The sequence below is a fragment of the Stigmatopora argus genome, chromosome 7 (assembly GCF_051989625.1).
Source record: "Stigmatopora argus isolate UIUO_Sarg chromosome 7, RoL_Sarg_1.0, whole genome shotgun sequence".
NCBI classification, from domain to species: domain Eukaryota; kingdom Metazoa; phylum Chordata; class Actinopteri; order Syngnathiformes; family Syngnathidae; genus Stigmatopora; species Stigmatopora argus.
The window spans coordinates 2,908,647-2,934,204 of record NC_135393.1 but is presented as its reverse complement, the minus strand read 5'-3'; the positions used below and the strand labels follow the sequence as shown (position 1 = coordinate 2,934,204).

The 25,558-nt window shown below is 42.8% G+C and overlaps 1 protein-coding gene across 4 annotated transcripts in view; it reads left to right on the top strand.

Annotated features, from left to right (window-relative positions):
- crebbpa (CREB binding lysine acetyltransferase a) overlaps positions 1-24,713 on the top strand; it is a 104,919-nt gene extending 80,206 nt beyond the window's left edge. For all 4 annotated transcript variants that reach the window (XM_077606164.1, XM_077606165.1, XM_077606163.1 and 1 more), the window contains 11 exons: positions 5,691-5,747; positions 6,298-6,375; positions 6,469-6,536; positions 6,729-6,879; positions 11,732-11,878; positions 11,976-12,089; positions 13,865-14,030; positions 20,633-20,800; positions 20,896-21,057; positions 21,167-21,448; positions 21,538-24,713. In XM_077606164.1, coding sequence (XP_077462290.1) covers positions 5,691-5,747; positions 6,298-6,375; positions 6,469-6,536; positions 6,729-6,879; positions 11,732-11,878; positions 11,976-12,089; positions 13,865-14,030; positions 20,633-20,800; positions 20,896-21,057; positions 21,167-21,448; positions 21,538-23,787 — 3,643 coding nt within the window. In that variant the 3' untranslated portion in view covers positions 23,788-24,713. The remainder of the gene's footprint in view (positions 1-5,690; positions 5,748-6,297; positions 6,376-6,468; positions 6,537-6,728; positions 6,880-11,731; positions 11,879-11,975; positions 12,090-13,864; positions 14,031-20,632; positions 20,801-20,895; positions 21,058-21,166; positions 21,449-21,537) is intronic.
- Positions 24,714-25,558: the final 845 nt, after the last annotated feature.

The following is a 25,558-nucleotide window of genomic DNA, read 5'->3' as shown; positions in this document are numbered from 1 at the left end:
TCACCCATTTTATTTATCGTCACTGCTTCTTACCTATTTGGATTTAAGTTCCCCTTCGACGGTGCTTGTTGACAGACCTTTTGAGAAATATCGATGTAAAGACAATTGCCTTTGACGACTTTTAATAATGTTTATAAAATGCACAAGTGAAACCTCGTCAAAGTGGGTGATCGCACGACTTGTTAACACTTTTTCAGGATGTTTTTTCCACGAAGTTGCAAAGTTTGTTAAATTTCTCCCCTATTTTTTTTAGTGATTTGTGCTGTTGAAATGGTGGCTGCTTCCTCCTCAGCCACCTTTTTGTTGAATTCCTCATGTATTGCCAAGCGTTGCATTAACTCTTGCTCCATTGAGAGTTGGTTTTAGTGCCCATTGACCAACTTGTCAATGTCCTCCTTACTGACCACCAGCCCAGATACTGTATGAATCAAAAGCACATTATTAGGGTCAATAGCATTGGGAAGTTAATATGCCGGTTTTTGTAAATGCAAAATATCAAACTATTCAATTAGAAAGAAGAAAGAAGTCTATCTTGATGAGAACCTAATGCTTTCTAATTACAGAAATTACAATTTTCTTACCAGAAGTTTAAGATGTTGTGGCAGCGATATTGCTTCAAAATATCTCAATTCTTTCGATGGTTCATATTACTCCAATAGTTGTCACTTTCGAACAAGAAATACAACGGAAAAAAAATCAATATTAGCAAGTTAGCTTAGCGTTGCGATGTTCTTTGATAGCGCTTGTCATCCACCCAGATACTCTGGTCAGAGAGTGAGACAAAGGCACACAGAGGATTGATTCTTCAGCTTCTTTTATATCAAATCCATACATTGACAATGTCGAGCATACTTCTTTGACAACACATTCCAGTCAACTTTGATGAAGACTACTGTTGGAATAATGATTAATACCCTTAAATCATTATTAGTAATATTTAATTAAAATTGGAAGACATCTTTCACATATCTGGTTACAACTTGCAAGGAGCTACACTCATAACGCCACTTCGTTCCTGAGCATTTCTGACGTGTAGTATATTTTCATTGTATTTAGTCGCGACAAACGGAAAACATTTCAATGTAATTTGATTCAAAACAATTGCCATTATTAGATTGAAACCAAAACACCTGCGTAAGAATTTGCAGTATAAGCATAATAATTTCTTTATAAGGTAAACTGCCGGCGTCCCAGACAAAACAATTTATGAGTCCTTCGTAGATCATTGCGAACTTGCATCTGGGTGGCTGGGTTGCGAGGTCTATCTCCCAGTAAACAGTCCTTGGAGGGTGAGGTGTTATGTCAACAAGCTGGAGCCAGCAGGGTGACCTCGAGTTTGCCCCAGTCTCAAATTAAAGACACTCTTATACAAAAGTAATTAAAATGCATACATCTATAATATTATCATGAATTAATTCATAGCCTTATTACTTATTAAAAATGCTTACAAAACATATAAAAACATCCCATAATAAATCCAACATTTCCCAACCCCCCCCCCCCCCTTTTTTTATTATATGTTTGTTATTCATTTTATGGCAAATCCAAGATGAGAGGGATCTCTCCGTTGGCTGCTTTAATTTTACCCGCTTAGGCCCTACTCGTTCGGCTGGTCTGAAAAGCAAAAAAAACAAAATCATTTTCGCCCAATTCATTCTCGGAATTACCATGCTCCTGGAATTCACTGCTCCCCTCAGTACTTCATCAGCAGAGGATATAATTCATGCAATTTAGAATTTGTAGCGGCAATCGCAGTGGTTATAAGTCGGCTTATCAATGATCTTAAGCAGCGAATAACACAACACCCACATAATGTCAAAATCGTAGCAAAAATGGCTACGGAAAATGCAACAGATTAGGCCAAATCTTTGTATGTACGAAGGCCTTATCCCACAAATCTGTCAAGTGGATTATTCTACTCCGGGATGCTTTTTCATCTTGCGGTTTAGGGTCTGCAGGCCATCGTTGGCCCTGGTGTGGGACCCAGTAGGGGACGTGTTGTTGAGTGCAACATTTTCAAACATTGCATATGCCCCCTGCTCCTTCAAGAAGCATTTCAACCGCTGCACGATCCTGGAACGCCATCAGACTAGTGGCTGCCAGTTGTTCCTTTATCGCCACAAATCCCTGTTCAGTATAATTTCCAAGGTTTTGGACATTGTAATGCAGGTAATTTATCACATTTTTGTTTTGGGGTACTTAAAAGAAAAATAGAGTCCCGACCTGATTAGCCAACTTATACTCATCTGGTATGCCCCGGGGATGCCAATCGCATCAATGTATGTTGGATCTCCCTCTCTCCATACCGATCGACGCCGTCGGGAGGGACCCACCATCATACTGGATTTCAGCCAATTGTATCTCCTCCACTGTAGATGGAAAAACAGACACTGGTAAAAGCAGTGACCCCAAGGCACAAAGTCCTGCCGCGTTTCAGCAGGAGTCGTATAATTTATTTCCACCCCACCACCATCATAGGCCAGAACGTGGTATCAGGGTGTAGTCGGTTTTAGGACGTGGGCACACTACATCTCATTTATCCTCCAGCTTCAGACCATGCCCTGTAAGGTTTAAGCAGGTAAAATGATCAAACACAACATGTGTTGAAAAGTTAGCTTTGTCCTTTGCTGGTCTTGGAACAGGGTATACATTATTTCATTTCTCACACTTTGGCTTACATCTTCTCCTTTACACAATCAGGGGTAATTTGCGCGGGTACTACTCTTAAGAGAGGTCGGGGCCCCATACATGTTATGCAGGTTTGATTTATAGCACGGTCACTCCAGATATTGAACCGCAGCGTCTGGATTCCTTATCGGTGTGTTGACCCCGGCTACTCGAAGGACCAAATGTTGGAATAATGATTAATACCCTTAAATCATTATTAGTAATATTTAATTAAAATTGGAAGACATCTTTCACATATCTGGTTACAACTTGCAAGGAGCTACACTCATAACGCTACTTCGTTCCTGAGCATTTCTGACGTGTAGTATATTTTCATCGTATTTAGTCGCGACAAATGGAAAACATTTCAATGTAATCTGATTCAAAACAATTGCCATTATTAGATTGGAACCAAAACACCTGCGTAAGAATTTGCAGTATAAGCATAATAATTTCTTTATAAGGTAAACTGCCGGCGTCCCAGACAAAACAATTTATGAGTCCTTTGTAGATCATTGCGAACTTGCATCTGGGTGGCTGGGTTGCGAGGTATATCTCCCAGTAAACAGTCCTTGGAGGGTGAGGTGTTATGTCAACAAGCTGGAGCCAGCAGGGTGACCTCGAGTTTGCCCCAGTCTCAAATTAAAGACACTCATACAAAAGTAATTAAAATGCATACATCTATAATATTATCATGAATTAATTCATAGCCTTATTCTTATTAAAAATACTTACAAAACATATAAAACATCCCATAATAAATCCAACAACTACTGAATCAAACTCCGCTGGAAACGTTCGCGGTGCTGTTTTTTCCCAACTCAAACTACAACTATAGGACCCCAAGCTGTCCGCCTAGGTGGCTGAACCAAAAGCAGGATATAACCTGCCTTTTAATGAAAACAACAGAAAACAGGACATTTATAAAAATAAAAGTGGAATTTTGTTTTATTTCAAAATCAAGGCTACTCACGTCTGGCCAGTCAAAGCACGTTAACTAGGTTTATACGTCAGCGCCCTAGGTAAGATGGCTGCCTGGGACCTACGTAAGATGGATGCTCCCCGAGCGAGCAGTGACGGAAACGTGAGTTTTTTTTCACGTTTTATGCAAGATACGTACATTTTTTCCTTGAATTTCATTCATAGACATCAAAATAAATTTTGTTAAGCGTTTTATCTGCTTATCTTTTCTCTATTTTGAAGTAAATGAAAGTATCGGCCGGATTCGTGACGTCACGCGCCGAGCCAACGGCGCCATCGTGAAGTGATTTGCAGTTTTTTTGCATTACGTGTTTTTATGCGCATAGAAGCCGTACCCTCGTAAGCACGCATGGAGTCGGAAATCAAAACAGACGGCGAGCCGTCATGTACGTCACGAGCGCCGCCGAGACTGGTTACGTGACGTATACTCAGAGTTCTCGGAGGCTTGACCAAAGAATTACAGCCGCTGGACATCGGCATCAACCGGGCTTTCAAATCAAAGTTACGAGCGGCGTGGGAGCAGTTGATGATCGCTGGCAAACACAGCTTCACGAAAAGTGGCAGGCAGCGCCGGGCTTCTTACGCTACGATTTGTCAATGGATCGTTGCCGCCTGGGCGAACGTTTCTGCTTGCACGGTTGTTCGAGCTTTTGCCAAAGCCGGCATAATTTCTAAGGAGCCACATGGAAATTACGGTGACTCTGAAAATGAAGAGAGGGGGGGACCCGGCTATTTGGAAGGCTCGTTCGGGCAATTGTTTAATTCTGACACAGAAGATGAGTTTGAGGGATTTGAAGGTGATGATGACTTGAGTAAATTGTAAAATGTCTAAATAAAGTACAACCGAACTCAGTTTTGCTTCCGTTGCCTTTTTAAAACATGTTTTTAGCATGTGGGTGTAGCGAGGAAGAACTATATTTCCCAGCAGTCACTGTGCACCGGAACCCGGAAATAAGCTGCTTCCGGTAGCCAGCGCTATCGCCAGTCGCTCGGCGCCCCCGCGAGCGCTCCCGCTTGGTGGCGCTCGGCGCTCACAAAGGGCGCTCTGCATTATAAGGCGCCCTGTCTATTTGGGAGAATTTTTTTGACTTTTATGCGCGCCTTATAGGCGTGAAAATACGGTAATTTGTTTTTGAAGCAACCATTTTGGAAAAGTACCAGATTTCCAATTTAATTTAATGCCTCGAAATTCACACAACTCCACTGTAATACGGATGAATTTGGTAACACGAGTGAATTGTGGGCGGCCCGGTGGAGCGAGTGGTTAGCGCGTCGGCCTCACAGCTCTGGGCTCCTGGGTTCAAATCCAGGTCACGTACACCTGTGTGGAGTTTGCATCTTCTCCCCGGGCCTGCGTGGGTTTCCTTCCACATTCCCAAAACATGCATGGTAGGCGTATTAGACACTAAATTGCCCCCAGGTATGGGTATGAGTGTGCATGGTTGTCCGTCTCCTTGTGCCCTACGATCGGCTGGCCCCCGATTTAGGGTGCCCCCCGCCTCTGGCCCGGAGTCAGCTGGGATAGGCTCCAGCACCTCCGCGAACCTAATGAGGATAAAGCGGTTCAGAAAATGATGAGATGATGACATGAGTGCATTGTGAATCATCCGAGTCACAAGTTCTGACAAATGATTCGTCTTGTGCGACTTCAGTGTGGCAATCGGTTCGGAATCAATTGCATAGGCAGCCTTTATCACAAAAAAAAAAAATCATAAGGGAAGTAAGTATTATTAAGGCTGACCACCAGTCTTTTGTTTTGAAACAAATCCTATCTTTCCCGAGGTTTTTTTTTTTTAAGGGAAAACATAAAATTCCGGAAATGGGACAAGGGTACTCCTGAAATGGGGTCGACGGAGATTGGCAGCTCTGCCTGCATCCATGAGAATCACAGGCCATGGTTTTCCAACACCTGACAATCTGTGCGTTACCCCACTAGTTTCCACAGCTTTATTGTTACTGAAACAAGTGTTTGTGTTGTTTTCCTCTCTTGATGTCATTATTTTCTCACGTTCTCTCCCATTTCATGCACATTTCCCCATCAGGATGATATCAAAAGACCAGTTTGAAAAAAAGAAGAACGATGTCCTGGAACCTGAGCCGTAAGTAGACAAAAACTCACATGCTTATAGGCTTATAGACAACTCGTCCTGTTAGGGCTATATACACTTGTCAACTTCTAAGTATGGGCGGCCCGATGGCGCGAGTGTTTAGCCCGTCGGCCTCACAGCTCTGGGATCCTGGGTTCATCCAGGTCACGTCCACCCGTGTGGAGTTTGCATGTTCTCCCCGGTTTCCTCCCACATTCCAAAAATATGCATGATAGGCTGATTGGACACTCTAAATTGCCCCTAAATATGGGTGTGAGTATGCATGGTTGTCTGTCTCCTTGTGCCCTGCGATCGGCTGGCCACCGATTTAGGGTGTCCCCCGCCTCTGGCCCGGAGTCAGCTGGGAAATGGTCCAGCATACCCACACCCCTCTCCCCCGTGACCCTGATGAGGATAAAGTGGTTCAGAAAATGAGATGAGATGATAACTTCTACGTATTTTAAGTAGAGCGCGATGCTTGTTATCCAAGTTAGAAACCGTCAAGTATTTTGACATGTTTATGTTGTGATGGAAAATCTACTGTTTGTTTGCTTCTTATCAGGTTTGTTGAATGTAAAGATTGTGGGCGGAAGATGCACCAGATATGCGTCTTGCACTATGAAGTTATTTGGCCATCTGGGTGAGAAACCTATCCATAATGGACATACGTTACATCTAAATGTGCTTCTTTGCAATTAATTGGTTTTTTACATATAACCCTACCTATCGACAGATTCATCTGTGACAACTGTTTAAAGAGGAGTGGGAAATCACGAAAGGACAACAAGTTCTCGGCTAAAAGTTAGTTCTCGATCTCTTACATCAGCCATTTCCGATCCATTGTCATTTTATTTGTATTTTTTTTTAAATTGTCCACTGAGTGCTCTTAACAAACCATAGGTTTTTCGGCTTATCCCCTGAGGGTCTGCCACAGTGAATCAGTTGATCCACATGATAGAGCATCACAATTTTATTCTTGTATTTATACTATAGGGCTGCAGTCAACGCGACTGGGAATGTCTATAGAAGAGCGTGTCAATAAATTCTTGAAGCGACAGAACCACCCAGAAGCTGGAGAGGTGTTTGTGCGAGTGGTTGCTAGCTCCGACAAAACGGTAGAGGTTAAACAAGGAATGAAAGCAAGGTGAGAGTACTACTAACCAAGATTTAAAAACAAAGTTTTTGTGTCCTTATTTTATATATTTTAGAAAAAATGTCTAATTTAATTTCCGTTTTAACATACAGTAGATAGTGAAGATTGATTCCACAATTTTCAAGTGAAACGTACACTGCCCACAAAATTTAATCAACATTTCAAAAATCACAATGATAAAATTTCAAGTTAAAATCCCAAAATGTATTTATTTTATTGGTCCTGTCATGAAATAAACCTGTCTGACAATTTTCTGGTTGGTTAAGCACCTGTGGGCATTGTTATTCACTTGAGTTGTTGTCTCAGTTGTATAGGTGTTCATGGAATTAACAACAGGTGCACTACAATTGCAACATTTCAAAAACTCGAAACTGGACTGGTTTTACATGTGGAGGTTATTTCAAGTTTCTCCCTCGTGATCTGTTTCGGCTGGTTTTGTGCTTGTTTTTGCTTAACTACATATGAGGCGATTCCTGAACCCTACAGTAGTTGCACAGGCTGTCCAACTTCATCCTGATGTCATATCCATACGTGCTGGAGCAAGGAGGTTTTAATGTGTCTTCCAACACAATCTCTTGAACATGGAGATTTCAGGAGATTGGTGGTTATTCTCGGGGAGCTGGACAGGTCCATAGAAGGTCCTCAACCGATTAGCAGGGCCGAAACCTGCTCCTTTGTTTAAGGCGGAAAGCCTGAGCACTGCTCGTACCTTACAGAATTGATTGATTTATTTGATAAGGGACAGCACATATTAATGAACATATTTATATTCATGTTAATGAACATATACAGTGATACCTCGACATACGATCGTGATCCGTTCCGAGACTGAGATCGTATGACGAGGTTCTCGTAACTCGAGCGGACGTTTCCCATTGAAATGAATGGAAAAAATAAGAATTCGTTCCAGCCCTCTGAAAAAACACCAAAAACAGGATATTGGATTGGAAAAAATGTTTTATTTCTTCTAATTCCCCATCTATTAACAAAGTAACACATAACTAGTGGTTTAATAGAAATAAAATGTGTTTAATCTAACTAAAATTGGGCGGATTTCGCCGAGGGGAGAGGGGCACAAAAGGGGCGGGGGGCTTCGGGTTTTTTTTTCCACACAACCCACTCGTAACGGAACAAACACTCCACCCTCACGTTCGCTATTGATGGGCTGTTTGCTGTTGTACTATTCCCTTCAAAATATTCCGAAAATGATGCACACAAATGCCCTCACAATCGGATAACGCACGACCACTTGCCAACGAGCAGCAGTCTTTTATCAGCGATCGCTCCGCTGCTCATGGGAGCTTCGAGGGCGCTGGCTAGCGACTCCCTTTTAGCTTGTAGCATCTGTGTTCGCATCCCCTCGAACGGCGCCTATGATAGAGTTGCTACCGGGGATGCTATTGCGGGGAGTTGCGAGCCAGTGCCCCTGATGTTCTTATGAGCAGCCAACGAGCAGCAGTCTTTTATCAGCGATCGCTCCGCTGCTCATGGGAGCTTCGGGGGCGCTGGCTAGCGGCTCCCTTTTAGCTTGTAGCATCTGTGTTCTCATCCCCTCGAACGGCGCCTATGATAGAGTTGCTACCGTGGGTGCTATTGCGGGGAATTGCGAGCCAGTGCCCCTGATGTTCTTATGAGCAGCGAACGAGAAGTAATATAATACTCCTCGTATTAGATAAAAATAACAGGAAATGCAGCAGCTGAGCTTACCCACGTATTGATTGTGGGTAAAGTTTTATTCTGAGAAAGAGTGCCATCGCTTGTCGGCGTTGTGTGCACGAGTATACTTCATTACCCAGAAAGCCCTCTTTTCCCCGCGCATGCGCGTTGTGCGTTTCCTGGTCTGAATAACTCATTCGGTGCTCGTAAATATTGTTATACACGAAAGATATGCAAAAAAGACAGTGCCATGGCCACCTGGCTTGGTCGCATCACGAAATTTTGATCGCATGACGGGCGAATTATTCGATCGAAATTTCCGTCGTAAGACGAGAATATTGTATGACGAGCGGTCGTGTGACGAGGTACCACTGTAAATGTAAAAATTAGTAAGATTGTAGCCGCTGGCTAATTTCCATCTTTAGTCCCATACAAGATAAACAATAACACACGCTAGATACATACATGTAGCACAATTTTAGACAGCGTCGTGATCTCAATTTTGTTCGTCTAACAGTCTGGCTTTAAGATGATTGGCGAAGAGGTTCAGAGACGGGAATTCACATATGTTAATCGGTATTAAATTCCAGGTATGTGCGGCGTGGACAAAGAAGGTGCTTTGGCTGAAAGCACTCTTTTTGAAGGGAACTACACAGTCATCTCTAGAGCTAGCCCTTGTTGATGCGTTGGAATTTTTTTTGTACCAAATCAGTGGAGGATGGGCTTTTTGTTGGAAGATTTTGTAGACTAAGGTGGCATCTCCATATTTACCAGTATTGTTCCAGTTCAGGCGTTTGTGTTTCTTTAATATCTAACAGTGGTGGTGTGTTTTTGGCTCTCTGTCCAATACTTTCAAAGCCTACTCATAAATGGTTTCAATTGGTTTTAGTGATGTTTTGCTGGCCGATGACCAACTTGTTAGGCAGTAAGTCATGTATTATATCAGGGGTTCCCAAACTTTTTCCTGTGAGGGCCACATAACCTTTCCCTTCTCTGATAGGGGCCCGGTGTCAGTTTGTATAAGAAAAAGTGTGACGATCGTAGGGGAGCTTAATTTTTTTTTATTGTTTTCCAGAAAGCCACACATAACCAAATAACCCTTTCCAGGTTCTTTACAGAAAAAAAGTCAGGAAACAAATAATAACACTATTAATGAAATAAATAATAACTAAATAACCCTCTCTGAGTTCTTCACAGAAAAAACAGGAAATAAATAACACTATTTATGAAATAAATAATAACTAAATAACTCTCTGGGTTTTTCATAGAAAAAAAGCCATGGAACATTAAATTTCTGTTGTGCCATGCACAATCTTAACAGATAAAAGTTCAGCTCAGTTGTCAGAGCAGAATCTCTCACGTCAACACTTTGCAGCACAGTGCTTGCTGGTGAATTAGGCAGTGGACTCGTAGCGGGGCGGTGAGACCCCTTTTTCCAACTCCTGGTTCATGCGTCCCATTAGACCGCGAGTTTCGCCCACCATGCTAGGAGCCCCGTCAGTCGTGATGCTAGCTAGCTTTGACCAGTCCAGGTCCAACTTCTCCATGGTTTGGCACACTTTGTCAAAAATATCCTCTCCCGTTGTAGTCCCTTTGAGACTTTGGAGGGCTGCCAGATCCTCGCATATCTCAAAGTTTGCGCTAACTCCACGAATAAAAATGAGCAGTTGCGCTATGTCTTGCACGTCCGTGCTTTCATCCAGTGCTAATGAAAAAAAGTCAAATTCTTTTGTCTTCTGCTGCAGCTGGGCATATACATTACTCCCGATTTCTTCAACGCGTCAGGTGATTGTACTCGCCGACAGACTTACGGCATTAAATGCATCTCTCTTCTCGGGACACACCTCCGCGACAGCATCCATACATTTCTTAACAAACTCTCCGTCAGTGAAAGGCTTACCGCTGCTTGCTATCAGTTTAGCAACTCGAAAGCTGGCCCGAACGGATGCCTGGTTCAGCTGAGCTTGGCGTACAAATGTATTCTGCTGAGATAGTAGTTCACTTTTTCGCTTTGAGTTTGTCTGCTCGTATTTGGCCTTGCAAGCTATCGTACTTGTCTTTGTGACGGGATTCATAGTGTCGGCGAAGATTGTATTCTTTGAATACCGCCACCGTCTCTTGACAGATGAGACAAACAGCCTTTTCTTTGCATTGAACAAAAAAATAATCGTTTGTCCACTCCAGGTTAAATACCCTGCATTCTGAATCAATTTTTCTCTTACCTAACTTTTTCGCCATTATTCCGTTCTCTCTTTGACAGGGCGGGGCCTAGGATTTTGGGGGGGGGGGAAATTCTGGAAAAAAATATTTTTTTCCAAATAGGAAATAAATCCGATAGCATCTCTGGTATTGTTCAGAGGGCCGGGCCAAATGTGCTGACGGGCCGTAGTTTGGTGACCCCTGTGTTATATGATCATTGTGTCAAAATATAATTTTTCCTACTCATGTGTTAGATTGTTTCTATTAACCTAAAATTAGACACATTTAATTTAGTTTTATTCGGCGTGTTTTTTAATCTGTCGTTTGAAGTCTAGTTGAGTGTTTCCTCGGTATTTGAATTATTAGACTACATTTATTTTTTTCCTTGGACAAAAATGTTGGGGTCAGCGTTTTCTTTTTTACTTGTTTAAGGTGATTTTTCAGCTCCCTCCATTTAAAAAGCATGTACTCGTTTTTATTGAGGTGCTTTCCACCTCAATTCCCATGTTCTCTGCGTAGCAGATAGCTCTCAGCTTGAACTGTGCCTCGTAAGCGGTCAAACCGATATTGGTTTGCAAAATGCCCTATTGGTACGTGCTCTTTTCTTCCACCCCCTTTAGCGTCAAGGATTTTCTTGTGTAAAAGTTGCATTTCAACAAGACATGCATCCAGACATTCAAGTGGTCAGGGTCATGGAGCAAGCTCTATGGAATTTTGAATTTTAGTGCATATACAAGGCGCACCGACTAATTGGACGCCCCATCCATTTTAGAGAAAATTTTAGATTTTTAAATGTGCCCTATAGGCGTTAAAATACAGTAGATGCAAATATAAAGCAGTCATCTGGCGTTCATGTCTACGAATGTTTGCAAATCGGATATTTGTAAGTTGGGGACATAGTGTATTTGAGATATTGATACAAGAACATGTTTTTCCACTTTTACATTCATCTCTCATTGTCAAGTATGTTTTCTCTTTCTAATTATAGATTTGTGGATACTGGTGAGATGCCAGAGAGCTTTCCTTACCGAACCAAAGCACTTTTTGCCTTTGAGGAGATAGATGGTGTCGATGTGTGCTTCTTTGGCATGCATGTACAGGAGTACGGCTCTGAATGCCCATTCCCCAACACTAGGTCTGTAGTTCTAATTATTCCATAATATTATACATGACAATCAACGGCTATATGTGGAGGAAACCTTTAACTTTTTCTACCCTCCTTAACTTTACAGACGAGTCTACATATCTTACCTCGACAGTATTCACTTCTTCAAACCCAGAGTTTTAAGAACAGCAGTGTACCATGAGATCCTTATCGGCTATCTAGAATATGCCAAGAAACTCGGGTAATCCAAGTTCTACATACAGTGGGGCAAATAAGTATTTAGTCAACCACCAATTGTGAAAGTTATCCTACTTGAAAAGATTAGAGAGGCCTGTAATTGTCAACATGGGTAAACTTCAACGATGAGAGGCAGAAGGTGGGAAAAAAAACAGAAAATTACATTGTTTGATTTTTTTAAATAATTTATTTGCAAATCATGGTGGAAAATAAGTATTTGGTCAATACCAAAAGTTCATCTCAATACTTTATGTACCCTTTGTTGGCTATAACGGAGGCCAAGCGTTTTCTGTAACTCTTCACAAGCTTTTCACACACCGTTGCTGGTATTTTGGCCCATTCCTCCATGCAGATCTCCCCTAGAGCAGTGATGTTTTTGGGGCTGTCGTTGGGCACCACGGACTTTCAACTCCCTCCACAGATTTTCTATGGGTTTGAGATCTGGAGCCCGGTTAGGCCACTCCAGGACCTTGAAATGCTTCTTACGAAGCCACTCCTTTGTTGCCCTGGCTGTGTGTTTGGGATCATTGGGATGCCTTTCCTATTCCTGCATCCTCACCCTCTTGCCACTGGAACAACGAAATTTCCCGAATACGGGATGAATAAAGTTATCCAATCCAATCCAATCATTGTCATGCTGAAAGACGCAGCCCCGTCTCATCTTCAATGTCCTTGCTGATGGAAGGAGATTTTCACTCGATCTCTCGATACATGGCCCCATTCATTCTTTCCTCCACACAGATCAGTTGGCTTGGTCCCTTTGCAGAAAAACAGCCCCAAAGCATGATGTTTTCACCCCCATGCTTCACAGTGGGTATGGTGTTCTTCGGATGCAATTCAGTATTCTTTATCCTCCAAACATGAGAACCTGTTTCTACCAAAAAGTTTTATTTTGGTTTTAATCTGACCATAACACATTCTCACAGTCCTCTTCTGGATCATCCAAGTGCTCTCTAGCGAACTGCAGGCGGGCCTGGATGTCTACTGGCTTCAGCAGGGGGACACGTCTGGCAGTGCAGGATTTGAGTCCCTGGCTGTGCATTGTGTTACTGATAGTAGCATTTGTTACTGTTGTCCCAGCTCTCTGTAGGTCATTCACTAGGTCCCCCAGTGTGGTTCTGGGTTTTTTGCTCGTTCTTGTTATCATTTTGACGCTACGGGGTGAGATCTTGCATGGAGCCCCAGATCGAGGGAGATTATCAGTGGTCTTGTATGTCTTCCGTTTTCTAACAATTGCTCCCACAGTTGATTTCTTTACACCAAGCGTTTTACCTATGGCAGATTCAGTCTTCCCAGCCTGGTGCAGGTCTACAATTTTGTCTCTGGTGTCCTTCGACAGCTCTTTGCTCTTAGCCATAGTGGAGTTTGGAGTGTTAGAGACTGAGGTTGTGGACAGGTGTCTTTTATACCGATTAGTTAAAACTGATGCTATTAACACAGGTGACGAGTGGAGACCTCGTTAGAAATTAGACCTCTTTGACAGACAGAAATCTTGCTTGTTTGCAGATGACCAAATACTTATTTTCCACTCTAATTTTGAAATAGATTCTTTACAAAATCAAACAATGTGATTTTCTGTTTTTTGTTTTTCCACATTCTGTCTCCCATGGGTGAGGTTGACATGTTGACAATTACAGGCCTCTCAAATCTTTTCAAGTAGGAGAACTTGCACAATTGGTGGTTGACTAAATACTTATCTGCCCCACTATATGTCGCAAATTCTGTTCCAATCACATGCAGTCTCCAGGTCTTAACCTTTTGGTGTCTGCTTTTATGCAGCTATGCTCAAGGCCACATCTGGGCATGCCCACCAAGTGAGGGAGATGACTACATCTTCCATTGTCATCCTCTTGAGCAGAAGATTCCCAAACCTAAGAGACTTCAAGACTGGTATCGGAAGATGCTGGACAAAGCATTTGGAGAGAGAATCTTGCATGACTACAAGGTGAGCATAATTTAGCTTTAATGTCTGCACTACTGTGATCCCTCACCACTTCGCGCAGTCAACATTCGCGGCTTCAGTGCATAAGTTGTTTTTTTTATCTTAAGTATTAAAAAAGTTCTTGACAAAATTCACACTGAAACTCGCAAGCGAAAGATGGGATGAAAAAATGGCAGAATTGAGTGCTCACTTCTTCGTCGGCATTGAATTGGGTGCCACTCAGCGCTGGAGAAGCCGCATTTCTCCGTAGAAGAAGAATGATATAAAAAGGCTGACATCTTGCCTTCTACTGTATTGTTGAGAGTGAATTTCCTGTCGCGCACATCGCTTGTGTAGAAATACTATGACGTACCTATTCCAGCTTCCTGTCATCCAAGAGTCCAGGAAAAAACGAGACATGAATGACGGTGACCGAGAAAAAGTGATGTTATGCTAAAAGCGTAGCGCGCCATTGCGGCATAAATGAATCTACCGTGCGTTTGACCAAGAAAGAAGAAGCGTACATTCGGAAAATCGCCACAATCTCTTTTCCGAGGACAATAAGCGAGTCGTAACCTCGACGAATACAAAAATGTCACGTCTTTGTACCAAAGCATATTTGCACAAGAAAAGAACATGTTCCTTGTGCGCCGAAAACCTCTCGCAGAAAGAAGCTCCCCCTGAATGCTCCATGACAACGCACTCGTAACGCAACAAACAAATTTAAATTAACTTGGATTAATATATACAGACACTCAAAAATACGTTTAATGCAACTTTACACAAAACTGAATTCTATTTTTTTTTTACCTTCGTTCTTGCCGGGTTAGCTGTTTGCCACGCCTCCACCCTCACTTTTGCTATCGATGGGCTGTTTGCTGTTGTATTCCCTTCAAAATATTCCGAAAATTATGCACACAAATGTCTTCACAATAGTATAACGCACAACCACTTGCCAACGAGAAGTAGTTTTGAATGAGCGATCGCGGGAGCTAAGGCTAAGGAAGGAAAACATGTAGTGTACGCATGACTGAGCTGGCTCGCTAATACGTTTGGAGAAGCAGGAAGTTCGCCCCGAAAGCCGCGGTGGAATACATGAACCTCTTATATGTAAATTCTCTAATTCGTTCCACGGTCCTCACACAACTTCCAACTTAACCCTTTAAAATTGTCAAACTCACAATTTTCTATAAAAGATGCGAGGAAACACACAAATGAGAGAAAATTATAAGAAAATGATTTAATGTCTTAAAATGAATAAAGCATAGAGAATCTATCCGTGTTAAAGCGCAGGGGAACAAGATAAACGGTATGCAACAGAGAGATGGAACACAACCACTGTCCATATCTTGTTTTGTGTGTGTGTGTTTGCTTTTTTTCTCTCGTGTCCCTCTGGCGGCGTGGAGCAAGAAAAGCCCGGAAGGTCCGGGACACAAGATGCGAAAAGCAAACACACACACACATCCACCCAAATCCAGAGCTTCCAAATACTAAGAATCGTCCGTAGTTTACTACGCCTGTTTATAGCAATTTACGAGATCCACATTTTCTATGAAAACTACGAAAATTAAAAAAAATCAAGCAATATCTGACGCGATCGGTGTTTCGAAACGTTACGTTTGCTTTTAATAACTTCTTGCGGTTAAAATTCACCGATTGAGGATGACACAAATCGAAACTACATCCATGTGATGTGACATCCGAGAGAACTGTGATACTGATATTTTGAAATCCCAGCAATCCATCTTTACCTCCTTTGGAGTAAACTCTGCTACTATGGATACTCACCAACACAACGTAAGTGTAGCAGAGATGAAAATGGCCGAATGTTTTTTTTTTTTTTTGTGGAGCATAACGTGCCGCTGACTGCTACTGATCATGATGGTCCACTATTCAAAGCCATCTTTCCGGATTCAAAAATTGTGAAAGACAGTATTCGCCCGCACAAAGACCAAAGCCTTTATATTGCAAAAAGCAGAGAACATTTCAAGTCGTATTGCTGCTAATGCAAGAGAATTGTTCACACTCAGTACGGACGGCAGTAATGACAACTCGGATAAGTTTTTTCCCGTAGTGTTGTGACATTTCAGTGGAAACCAGAAAATCTCAACATCGCTTTTATGTGTTCCGGTGCATACAGAAGCGTCTGCAAATGGCCGTAACATTTTTAACACTTAAGTGCAGAGTTGCTGAAATATGATCTCACTTGGGAAAATTGTGTTGCACTAGGCAGTGATAATGCTCCAGTAATGTCAGGTGGGCAAGCTGGGGTGTTTGGCCATATCAAGGAAGAGAACGACAGCATCTTCTTTGCGGGCTGTATTTGCCATTTGTTGCACATAGCTGCCAAAAATGCAACAAATGTCCTACCAGTTTACTTTGACGATGTGCTTGTGGATATTTATTACCACTTTAAGAATAGTGCAAAACGTCAGACGGAGTTAAAGATTGAAGCGGAGTTGTGTGGGGACGCAAACTTGAAGGTCCTGAAATACGTTCCCACAGGGCGGCTTTCAATGAAGCGATGTATTGACCGTGTCCTTGTCTTTAAAGTCATTTTCTGAGGAGGAGGTGACAAAATCTCCCCATCACAACAGCAGACCAGCATGTCCTGCAGCAGGATCTGCTTCACAATGATAGGAAGAGCCTTCTGCTCCGCGGGAGGTTTCTGTCCTCCCTGAGCTCGCCTTAGGACACCTGCGTTACAGTTTGACAGGTGTACCGCCCCAGTCAAACTCCCCACCTGCCACTGTCCCCGGAGCGGGTTGCATACAAGTTTCTCTGTAGCCAGACAGCTCTCTGCTACATGCTTTTTCTGAGCTATATACTGGAATTATTCACAATCTTAGACATGACACTACAGTCGGAAGCACCCCAAATCCACAAGCTCAGAAGATGAAAGACTTCTACCTGGAACTGATGGTGAAGTTCATGAAAATTGTTGGTTTGCGTGACAAAGACTTGTTGGAAGTGAAAGTGAATTATGAGAAGATTCGTATTCCATTTGAGAAAAATGATGAAGGACGTTCGTCAGTACATGAGTAAGAAATGCCTGAAAAAAGTGACTGCCATCTGCACAAGTATGAGAAAGTTTTATAAAACTGCAGCAAAATATGTAAAAGAAAAATTTCCAATGAATGATTAATTCCTCAAACATGCTGAGGTAGCAGATCTCGGCATCATCAAAAAAAAGTTCCTTCACAAGTGTAAAGTACTTCATCAACAGATTCCCATGCATGAAGCCTGACTGTGAGGTTGATGCCTTGGAAGAAGAATTCAGCTGCCTGCAAGTTGAGGAGCTAGGAGACACTACAGTACAGGAGAGAGCCGATGTGCAATGGGGACTAGTAGGAGAAATAAAAGACAGCTCTGGAAACCCAAAATATGCTAACATAACAAAGATTGTACTGGGCATACTTTTAATTCCCCACAGCAATGCCCCATGTGAGCGTGTTTTCAGTGCTGTGAGGAAGATCAGGACAGACTTCAGGGTGTCAATGGGACCAAGCACACTTGAGGCCATGTGCGTGGTAAAGATGGACATGCAACTGGCAGGAGCAGCTTGCTATGAACAGAAATATTCAAGCAAGGAGTCAAAAGAGGCCAAGCGTGCAACTGAGAAATTTAATAGAACTAAGAAAATTGATTAAATTTGCATTTGGTATATACCGTAAAAGTTCTATTTCAACAGCATGCCGTTCTATTTTTCAAACTTTCCCCCGTAGTGCCGTTCAATTAGAGGGTGCCGCTCTAGTTTTCGACTAGCTCAGGGGTGGGCAAACTATTCCACAGAGGGCCGCAGTGGGTGCGGGTTTTCATTTCAACCCATTGAGAGGGCACCTTTTCACCAATCTGGTGTCCTACAAGTGCAATCAGTGGATTGAAGTCAGGTGCTTCTTGTTTTCTGCAGGAATCTCATTGGTTAAACTGTCTGTGCTATATCGGTTGGAACAAAAACCTGCACCCACACCGGCCCTCGAGGACCGGTTTGCCCATGCCTGGACTAGCTGGTCAGAATTTTGAGATGTGGTAAATTTTATGGATGAAAAGAGAAACCAGGTAACATATACATATATATTTAACAAAAGGCTCAAATAAAAGCCGATTACTGGTAAGTAATTACAAATTCACTGGTGAAAATCAAGTGACACGTCGCTTTTGTAGCGGTCCTCGTCATTCACATCACCTTCCGCATCAGCGTCGATTGTCTGAGTGAGTTCACGTTCATCGTCGCCAGCATTGGCTCGCGCTTGCTGTAGAAGTTGCAAACCAGTCTGAATCGGGCCGTCTGACCTGAAACAATGGATCTGGCAATCCTTCGAGCCGTCAAGAGCGTTGGTCAGTCCGCATCCCTTGACGAATGATTGCTTTCACACAAATTTTGTGTAGTAAAGTTCCCAATAATCATTGTGTTGTTTGCAGCTCTTTTTTTGAAATAAATGCTACAATTATCCAAAAAACGACTTGAAAATTCTCTTTACCCATTCTGAAATACGATTTTCGGTGTTTAGCAGCTCTGCAAAACCCTAACAAGACATGACCACCACACGAACACACGTCTTACCGTCGTGGTCAAAAGTTTACATACACTTGTGAAGAACATAATGTCATGTCTCTCTTGAGTTTATAGTTATTTCTACAACTCTGATTTTTCTTTGATGGAGTGATTGGAACAGGTACTTCTGTGTCACAAAAAAGATTCATGAAGTTTGGTTCTTTTATGACTTTATTATGGGTGAACAGAAAAAAGTGATCAAATCTGCTGGGTAAAAAATATACATACAGCAGCGCTAATATTTGGTAACATGTCCCTTGGCCATTTTCACTTCATTTAGGCGCTTTTGGTAGCCATCCACAAGCTTATGGCAAGCTTCTGGTTGAATCTTTGACCACTCCTATTGACAGAATTGGTGCAGTTCAGTTAAATTTAACGGCTTTCTGACATGGACTTGTTTCTTCAGCATTGTCCACAAGTTGTCGTTGGGGTTTAAGTCAGGACTTTGGGAAGGCCATTCGAAAACCTTAATTCTAGCCCGATTTAGCCATTCCATTAGCACTTTTGATGTGTGTTTGGGGTCATTGTCCTGTTGGAACACCCAACTGCGCCCAAGACCCAATCTTCGGGCTGATGACTTTAGGTTATCTTGAAGAATTTGAAGGTAATCCTCCATCTTCATTATCCCATTTACTCTGTAAAGCACCAGTTCCATTGGTCTGGGAATGTCTGGGAAGGCATCCTCTTCCAAAACCTTGTCTCGTTGCGATGGTAAACTCACTCGCAACAAAACATTAGAGGGCAAAAGCTTGTACTTCCCAGCCATTTATAATGTATGTCGCGTCATTCTTCTGTGGTCAAATTCTTTGGTGCTGACCCCAAAATTCAGCGCCAAAGAAGCGGAGCCATTTTTCAGCTGTTGTCCGCTTCCGAGTTTCAGCGTGAATTTTGACATTATTCTGAACTTTTTTATACATCAGAAAAAAATTTGCGATGTAGTGAAGCCGTGAAAGTTGAAGCCATGAAGTGAAGGATCACATTAGTATGATATGTAGCAATCATAGGGATGTCCTACTTTCCGTTTTTTCGATTATTGTGGCCATGTCTGGTCTACATTATCCGCGATATTCGACAGATTACTGTATTTGAAGATCTGTCATTTGAATTGATAAAATATTTATGAAATAATGGAACATTTAGGGTAATGTTAACCGTAGGAAAAGAGAAGTGAAGATAAGTCCGATTGAGACGTGATTGGGCAGGGTGCAGCATATGCCAGTGTTTCCAAGCAATGGTCAGGTGTGCCGCGTAAAATTGTAAGAAGTCATACGATGTAATATTCAGAGAGACAAATTAATATGAATATAACGAGATTAAAATTGAATTGTTACAAGATTAAAATCAAAATATGTTGAACGTTAAATTATAGATTATACTATTACAATTCAAATTGTGAAAAAGTCATTTTGTTGCTTATTTTGCTCGAACATGAGCCAGAATGTTTGGTTTTTACGGCATCAACTTTTGGCGACGTAAAGTCTTTGTGAGCACAACATTTCTTTTGTGTAATATTAGGAGAATTAAGTAATATTTGGAGAAAAATCATAAAATTATGCAATCAAAAACATTACTTGTTTTTACATCATTCGAACCAGAACTTGTCCAGGGTCCGCAGACATTAACTTTTGGTGACATTAGGTCAGTGTGAAAAATTACATTTTGGAATAATTTGGGAGGTTTATGTGATTCTTGCTGATAAAACTTGATGAGAATGACTATTGTTAATGTAAAAGATTTTCAGATGGTGGTGTCCCTTGAGATTTTTTCAATGCAAAAAGTGTACTGCAGCTCAAAAAAGGTTGAGAATCACTGGGATATGCAATGCCAAGGAACCCAGTATTATGAAAATCACCTGTCAGTGTTGATAAATTGCAATCCTACTCTTTGCTACCGGATTGCTTATCCTGGTACCGACAATTATATTTACCTGACTGTGCCCTTTTGCAGCTATTCATGCGCGAACCTATTCCGACATCTGTAAGTCATGCAGTAAAACGAAACTGCTCTCTGGAGGCACCAGGGATGTGTGTGAAAATTAACACATCATACACGCTTTCTGTCTTTCGCGCAGGATATTTTCAAACAAGCAACTGAAGACCGACTCATAAGCGCGAATGAGCTGCCCTACTTTGAAGGAGACTTCTGGCCCAATGTTTTAGAGGAAAGCATCAAGGAGCTGGAACAGGAAGAGGAGGAGAGAAAGAAGGAGGAGAATACGGCTGCCTCTGAAACTCCAGAGGTATGTCTGAGCATTTCTCAGTTAATATTTATGAGGACAATAAAGAATGTTATTCCAATGTAGCAATTTTCTTACTGAGATTTTATCCTTTTCAGGGTACCCCGGGTGACAGCAAAAATGCCAAGAAGAAAAACAACAAGAAGACAAATAAAAACAAAAGCAGCGTGAGTCGAGCCAACAAAAAGAAGCCTGGAATGCCGAATGTAGCAAACGATTTGTCCCAGAAGCTTTATGCCACCATGGAGAAGCACAAAGAGGTGAGACTTTTTTTTGCTAGCGGCCAAGATAAACAAACTAGCAATTACAGACCTCATCGGTGTGTGTGCGTTAGTTTATTTTTTCTAAATGTTTCTTTGTCCGTTTTAGGTGTTCTTTGTAATTCACCTCCACTCTGGCCCAATGGTCAACAGTTTGCCCCCCATTATTGACCCTGATCCTTTACTGTCCTGTGATCTGATGGATGGCCGTGACGCTTTCCTGACTTTGGCCAGGGACAAACATTGGGAGTTCAGCTCTCTCAGGAGATGCAAGTGGAGCACTATGTGTATGCTCGTTGAGCTGCACAATCAGGGACAGGACCGCTTTGTGTACACGTGCAATGAGTGCAAGCACCATGTCGAGACGCGATGGCATTGCACAGTTTGCGAGGTGTGTAACTCTTGTTTACGGAGCTCAGATTTTTCTTAAGGCTTATAATACTTGTCTTATTTACCTTTTGCCCGTATTCCTTTTTGCAGGACTTTGACCTTTGTATTAATTGTTATAATGCAAAGGGCCATGAGCACCAGATGGTCAAATGGGGGCTCGGCCTGGATGATGACAACAACAGCCAGAGTGGCGAGGCCTCAAAGAGTCCCCAGGAAAGTCGGCGTTTGAGCATCCAACGCTGCATCCAGTCGCTTGTTCACGCTTGTCAGTGCCGCAATGCCAACTGCTCTCTGCCGTCCTGCCAAAAGATGAAGAGAGTGGTACAGCACACCAAGTGTTGCAAGCGTAAAACAAACGGTGGCTGTCCTGTGTGTAAGCAGCTTATTGCTTTATGCTGTTACCATGCAAAGAACTGTCAGGAAAATAAGTGTCCTGTACCCTTCTGCTTGAATATTAAACATAAGCTTCGGCAGCAGCAGTTGCAACACAGGCTGCAGCAGGCTCACTTGATGAGGAGGAGAATGGCTACCATGCAAGGCAGGACCATGCCTTTACCGTCCCCGCCAGCTGCTCCGACAACTCCTACTTCCCATGCCCAGCCTAACACGCCCCAAACACCACAGCAGCCGCTGTCCAATCAGCCTCAGACGCCCAACTCTGCTGGAGTTATGTCCCCCTCTTTCCCCAACTCAACTCGTGGTGGACAGCCACAAACTGCTGTGCCCCAGGGTAAGCCAGGCCCACAAGCCTCTCCTCTCCATCAGCAACCATCCCCTGTTCAACAGCCACAACAAATTCAACAACAGCCCCCCCTCGCTGCTGTCAAGATGGCACGCCATATTGAGTTAATGGCACAGGCCCAACAGAACCAACAGAACTATCTGGTCAACATGAACGGCTTGCCCCTAAACCCTCAGCAGCCACAGCAGCGTATGGCGGGACCAATGCAACCACCCATCCAGATGGTACCAGGGCCCCGGGGATCGCAGGCCATGCAAGCAAACATGGCACCAGGTCAATGGCCTGGCCCCACAGGCCCCATGCAAGCTGCACAGCCTCAACAACCCAGTCTTGTCCCGGGCCAGACCCCTCCACAGGCCATGACGATGCAGCGAGCCATGATGTCCCCAGGACAGCAACCTCCTGGCCAAAGGATGCTAATTCCACAGCAACCTGGTGCAAGGCCACAGGCACCACAGAGACCTGGTGCTATAGCCCCCACTGCCCTTCAAGATCTGCTCCGCACCCTCAAGTCCCCCAGCTCACCTCAGCAGCAGCAGCAAGTGCTCAACATCCTCAAATCCAACCCCCAGCTAATGGCTGCTTTTATCAAACAACGAACAGCCAAGTACCATGCGAACCAGCCACAGCAGCAAGCTGGTCAGCAGCCTGGTTTGCCCACAATGCAGACCATGGGTATCCCAGGAGGTACTGTTCAAAGGCCAGGGATTCCATCTCAGCAGACTTCTCCTCAGGGTATGGCAGCAATGGGAACTCAAGGCCAACTGATGAATGCAGCACACAACACCAACCCGCAACTTCAAGAGCTATATCGTCGGCAACTCTTGAGGCAGCAGCAGCAGCAACAACAACAACAACAGCAGCAGCAACAGCAAGGAGTGATGCCTCAGGGACACCCTGGACAGTTCCCTGCCCAAACCCAGGGTACAGCAGCTACTTATTCCCAGTTTCGCATGCAACAACAACAGATGCAAGCCATGCAAGCCATGCAAGCGGGCACAGCAGCAGCTGGAGGCCCAATGGGCCAGCTACCACCCATGGCTCAGATGGCTCAGCCAGGCATGGGAATGGATTCTGCTCAAAAACTACTTCATCAACGGTTGCTTCAACAGCAGCAACAACAACAGCAGCAACACCTCACGCAGCAACAAGCTGTCCTTAAGCCGCAAATGGTTTCCCCTGCCCAGCCTAGCCCCCTGAGTCCCCAAACCCATCTACTTGCCAGTCAGTCTCAAGGTGGGCAACATCTCCCTGGCCAGCCCTCTCTACCCAACAGTCTCAGTAACCAAGTCCGCTCCCCTGCACCCGTACAGTCCCCTTGTCCGCCCTCGCAACCACCACCACATTCCAGTCCTTCGCCGCAGATCCAGAGCCAGCCCCAGCCTTCACCGCAGCACCCGCCTCCACCCCACTCCAGTTCCCCCCATCATGGACTTGGACTTTCAAATTCCATGGACCAGGGACACTTGGGGACACCAGAACAAAGCGCCATGCTACCCCAGCTTAACCCTCCCAATAGAGGGGTACTAAATACTGACTTGAGTATGGTTGGTGATGCTACAGGAGACACTCTAGAAAAGTTTGTAGAGGGATTGTAGCATTTCTGCTGGGGAATGAAGAACCATCGTGTCTCAGTACCTGGGATACTTGCTAAATTCTTCCTTAATTCCCTCAGACTCTGTATCTAAGAGGGCTTTGTTTGTTCTTTCTACTATTGAGCGTGTTTTTGTACTTGTATGAAAAAAACTGTTGTAAAAACAAAAAGGAGAGTTTGGTAGACTAAAAAAAGTTAAGTCCAGCACCCCATTTCTTCCTGAAAATGTAACGGGGTTTGCAATTTGCTTCTTAAAATGCAATTTAAGTCACTAAGAATATATTTTTTGGTTGAGACCAAATGTGTTGAATACGCAATTTTTTTGGGTGGGTTATTGGTGTGATTTCATACCATCCTCATATTTTTTTTTCTAAAGAAAATGTACAATTGCAATATATTATTCATATCTTTTGTACCGTTAGAAAAAAAGAAACAGCCTTTTGTGTTTAAGTTGAGAGCTGAGCCTGCTTAATGTTCTGTTCTCAAGCTAGTGTTCCTGGCACTTGTGGTCCTATACCGTTACTCCATTATAATGTGCTGAGACCTATCTCTTCTCTGTGTGTATGAAGAGCACTCAGTTGTATTAAAATAGGAAATGAGGACTGTGGCAGGTTGTGTACACAGACATAAATACAGGTGCACCTGAAGACACCGAGGGAAACCTCACGCTGGAAGAAAGAACCACAGATCCCATTGGTTTCATAATCCCCCTAAATCTTAAGATTTGCAGCCTCTGTCTCGTATGACTGGAAGTTGGAAACTTTTGATTTGCTGTTGTAGAATATTGTTACTTTGACATAAAAAAAGATTGTCATGCTCTACATAACTATTGTAAAGTGTAAAGAGAGTCGGAGAAAGAGACCATTACCCTAAGATGAGGCGCAATGACAACCAACCCTTGAGTTTATACACTAAATGGCATCTGAAATATGGAAGGACCCTCTTTGGAGTCAACATCTTTGATTCATCTGTCTTACACAAAAGCTTGAAACGGTGGGAAAGGTTTGCTCTTTCTCCTATTGTAAATCCACATATTATGGAAAATACTATAAATATAATGGCGAGAGAACGAAAACACTGGACAAACTGGTATAAAGGTTTATTTCTTACTTCTATACCACATTGTTAAATAAACTGCAACAGCTGAATTTAAAAAAATAACTTAATTGACTACACCAAGAAGGAAGGATCACACCTATTTTAGATTGTTACAACTCAGGAATAATAATAAGGGAAATGTACACTGCTGCAGTTTTGCAAACGTGTACCTATAAGGAAAAGTGACTTTTTTAAATTAAAAAAAACAAATGAAAATCCGTTGCCTCATAAAATCCTTGGGTGGGCATCAAATTGTTCTTGCGTGCGTCTAAGGTACAATAATCATACCTGTCAACCTCTGCCGATAACTGCCCTTATAAATGATTATGATTCCCCTTACAAACCCCCAAAAAACCTTACAAACACCGTACGACTCGTACGGTGTTTGTAAGGTTTTTGGGGGGTTTGTAAGGGGAATCATAATCATTTATAAGGGCAGTTATCGGCAGAGGTTGACAGGTATGCAATATTAATGTTTCGAATAGTACACGTGTGGTTAACATGGTCCACAATGTGATGTCCACATATGCCAGGTCTCAATTATAGATATACCATTTCTGATATTTTTAAAAAGCATTTTTAAATGGAACAAACATTTTGAATAAAAATATAAATTAATGAACCGTTAACATAAGCAAAAGTAAAATTAACTTAAAACTAAAAAAATGTTAATGAAA